Source organism: Neopelma chrysocephalum, unplaced genomic scaffold, assembly GCF_003984885.1.
Source record: "Neopelma chrysocephalum unplaced genomic scaffold, ASM398488v2 Primary Assembly neopelma1_150, whole genome shotgun sequence".
In the NCBI taxonomy this organism is placed as follows: Eukaryota; Metazoa; Chordata; class Aves; order Passeriformes; family Pipridae; genus Neopelma; species Neopelma chrysocephalum.
Window position 1 is genome coordinate 41,279 of NW_020897812.1, and position 3,301 is coordinate 44,579.

At 63.3% G+C, this 3,301-nt stretch overlaps 1 protein-coding gene across 1 annotated transcript in view; it reads left to right on the plus strand.

The window, feature by feature from the left end:
* The first annotated feature begins 6 nt into the window (after nucleotides 1–6).
* TMEM98 (transmembrane protein 98) overlaps nucleotides 7–3,301 on the plus strand; it is a 3,950-nt gene continuing 655 nt past the window's right edge. The window contains 5 exon segments of the mRNA XM_027701174.1: nucleotides 7–81; nucleotides 947–1,195; nucleotides 1,820–1,951; nucleotides 2,181–2,214; nucleotides 2,609–2,807. Coding sequence (XP_027556975.1) covers nucleotides 969–1,195; nucleotides 1,820–1,951; nucleotides 2,181–2,214; nucleotides 2,609–2,807 — 592 coding nt within the window. The 5' untranslated portion in view covers nucleotides 7–81; nucleotides 947–968.

Consider the following 3,301-nt stretch of genomic DNA (forward strand, 5'->3'; position numbering starts at 1 on the left):
TGTTTGCACACGGAAGTGGCACCGTCCCCGTGTGTCCCCGTGTCCCGTCCCGGCGGGGCCTCCTCCCGGCTGGCACAGCAGGTAGGGAGGGCAGGGATCAGGGATGGAGCCCCCCCCAGCCCGTGGCATGGGTAGGATGGGTGCTGGGAGTGTCCCCCACACAGGGTGGGCACCCAACGGGGACCCCAGGTGTGTCTGTGTGGGGACACGGGGTCCCCTGGGCCTGGCACGGACAGTGTCCTGTGTCCATGGGGACACACAGGCCCTGCTGCTGCAGCAGGGGCCCATTGGGGTTGGGATCAGGGGGTCTCCATAGAGACGGGGCTCTGTAGGTCCCCATGGCCCCATAGGAATAGGAATAGAGGGGTCTCCTTAGGGACAGGATGCTGGGGGTCCCCATTGGGATCAGGACTGGGGGGTCTCCTTAGGGACCAGTCCCTGTGGCCCCATAGGGACAGGACTCTGGGGCTCCCCATGGCCTCATAGGGACAGGTTTCTGGAGGTTCCCATGATCCCATAGGGGTGGGACTCTGGGGGTCCCCATAGGGATCAGCCTCTGGGGTCTCCATGACCTCATAGGGAAAAGCTCTGGGGGTCTTCATAGTGGTCAGGCTCTGGGAGGTCCCCATTGCCCATAGGGACTGGGCTCTTGGGGTCCCCATGGCCCCAGAGGGGTGGGGCTCTGGAGGGTCCCCATAAGGACACTCTCTGGGGGTCCCCACAGCCCCCCACAGCCCAGGCCTTGCTCTCCTGACCCCAGTCCCTGCCCCGTGTCCCTGTGGCTGTGGTGATGGGATGGGGGCAGCCCCCCACGTCCCATGACCAAATCCTGCTCCACCCCACACCCAGCATCACTCCCATCCCCCCAGGTGACACCACCTCTGGAAGGACCCCAGGATCCATCAGGGGGTGACACCAGGTCCTGACCGGGCATTTTGGGGTGCAGGGAAGGAAAGGAGAGAACATCCATGGGGTTCCAACCCTCCCTGTCACCCCTGTCACCGCAGACCCCGCCGTGCTGGGATGGCCCCGGATGCCTGAGCCCCCCTGGCCCCTCCCCAGCCATGGAGACTGTGGTCATCGTGGCCATCGGGGTGCTGGCCACCATCTTCCTGGCGTCCTTCGTGGCGCTGGTGGTGGTGTGCAGGCAGAGGTACTGCCACCCCAAGGACCTGCGCCACCACTATGACACCAAGTGAGTGACAGCGCCAGGGAGGGACCTCAACGGGCCCCACGGGCTGGGGACAGGGCTGGGGACATGTCCGGCAACATCAAGGGGACAGTGCCGGGGACAGGTCCTGGGGGGGATGATGCAGGGGACACGTCCACTGTCACTGGGGGGACGATGCAGGGGACATGTCCAGCATCATCAGGGGGACAATGAAGGGGACACGTCCACTGTCATTGTGGGGATGAAGCTGAGGACACATCCAGCATCATCAGGGGGATAATGAAGGGGACGTGCCCAGCATCATCAAAGGGATAAAGCTGGGGACATGTCCATAATCATCAGGAGCACAAAGCTGGGGACGTGTTCACCGTTGTTACAGGATGATGATGAGGACATGCACAGCATCATCAGGGGGACAAAGGTGGGGACATGTTCACCATCATCAGCGGGGCAAAGATGGGGACACATCCGCTGTCATCAGGGGGACAGTGCAGGGGACGTGTCCAGCATCGTCAGAGGGAAGAAGTTTGGGACTCGTTCACCATTATCAGGGGGATGAAGCTGGGGACGTGTCCAGCATCATCAGGGCCGTGGGGCAGCCCGAGGAGGTGGCCCTGTCCCCAGGGATGTCCCCCATGTCCCCAACAGACCCATCGTGGACCTGATGGGGACCTCGGAGACGCCATCGGAGCCCTCGGAGCTGGAGCTGGACGACGTGGTCATCACCAACCCCCACATTGAGGCCATCCTGGAGAACGAGGACTGGGTCGAGGACGCCTCGTGAGTGTGTGTCCCCTGTGTCCCCCCACTGCCAGGGACCCCTGTGCAGTGCCGACCCCCCACCATGGGATGCAGGTGGCAGATTTGGGGATCACCAAGGCATGAGGATGGGTGGGAATATCCCCACGGGTCTGGGGGACACGGAGTGTGGGGCTGGCGGGAGAGAGGGGACAAGGATGGAGCGGGGGAGGACACACACCTGGAGTCACACCCTCCTTCCTCTCCACAGGGGTCTGGTGTCCCACTGCATCGCCATCCTGAAGGTGAGTCGGGGTGGCACTGGCGGCAATGGTGGCACTGGTGGTACTGGTGGTGGCAGTGGTGGTACCGGTGACACTGCTGCTGATGGTGGCACCAATGGTAATGGTGGCAGTGGTGACACCAGAAGCACTGGTGGTGATGGTGGCACTGGTGGCAGTGTGGCAGTGGGGGTACCAGTGACACTGGGGGTGATGGTGACATCAGTGGCGCTGGTGGCAATGGTGGGTGGCACTGGTGGTACCAGTAGAACTGGTGGCCAAGGTGACATTGGTGCCAGTGGTGGGTGGCACTGGTGGCAATAGTGGTAATGGTGGCACTGGTGGTGATGGTGGCACTGGTGGTGCTGGTGGTTGGCACTGATGGTACTGGTGGCAATGGTGACCCTGCTGTCCCCAGATCTGTCACACGCTGACAGAGAAGCTGGTGGCCATGACCATGGGCTCGGGTGGCCGCGTGAAGTCCCCTGCCAGCCTGGGTGACATCATCGTGGTGGCCAAGCGCATCAGCCCCAGGTGATGGGGAGTTCTGGGGGTCCCTGGGGTTTTGGGAGGCAAAGGTCCAGGGGCTCGAGGGGGAGACCCCAGTGCTCTGGAGGGTCTGCAGGGATTTGGGAGGGGGAGATTCAGGGGCTCTGGAAGGGTCTCTGGGGCTCAGGGGGTGTCCCAGGGCTCTGGAGGGGGGTGTTCCTGGTGTCCCAGGGCTCTGGGGTTGTTTTAGGAGTCTGGGAGGAGGTCCTGGAGCCCCGGGGGACCCTGGGACTCTGGGGAGGCTGTCCCTGGACTCTGGGGTTATTCTGGGGGCTCTGGGGGGAAGTCCTGAGGGTCAGGAGGGTCCCAGGGCTCAAGGGGAGGTCCTGGGTCTCTGGGAGGGTTCCTGGGGCACAGGATGGGACTCTGGGACTCTGGGGGTGTCCCTGGACTCTGGGTTACTTTTGGGGCTCTAGGGGTAAGTCCTGGGGGTCAGGAGGGTCTCAAGGCTCTGGGAGAGGTCCTGGAGCTCTGGGAGGGGTCCTGTGGCTCACAGGTTGTTTTGAGACTCTGGGAGGAGGTCCTGGGGGTCAGAAGGGTCTCAGGGCTCTCAGGGAGGTCT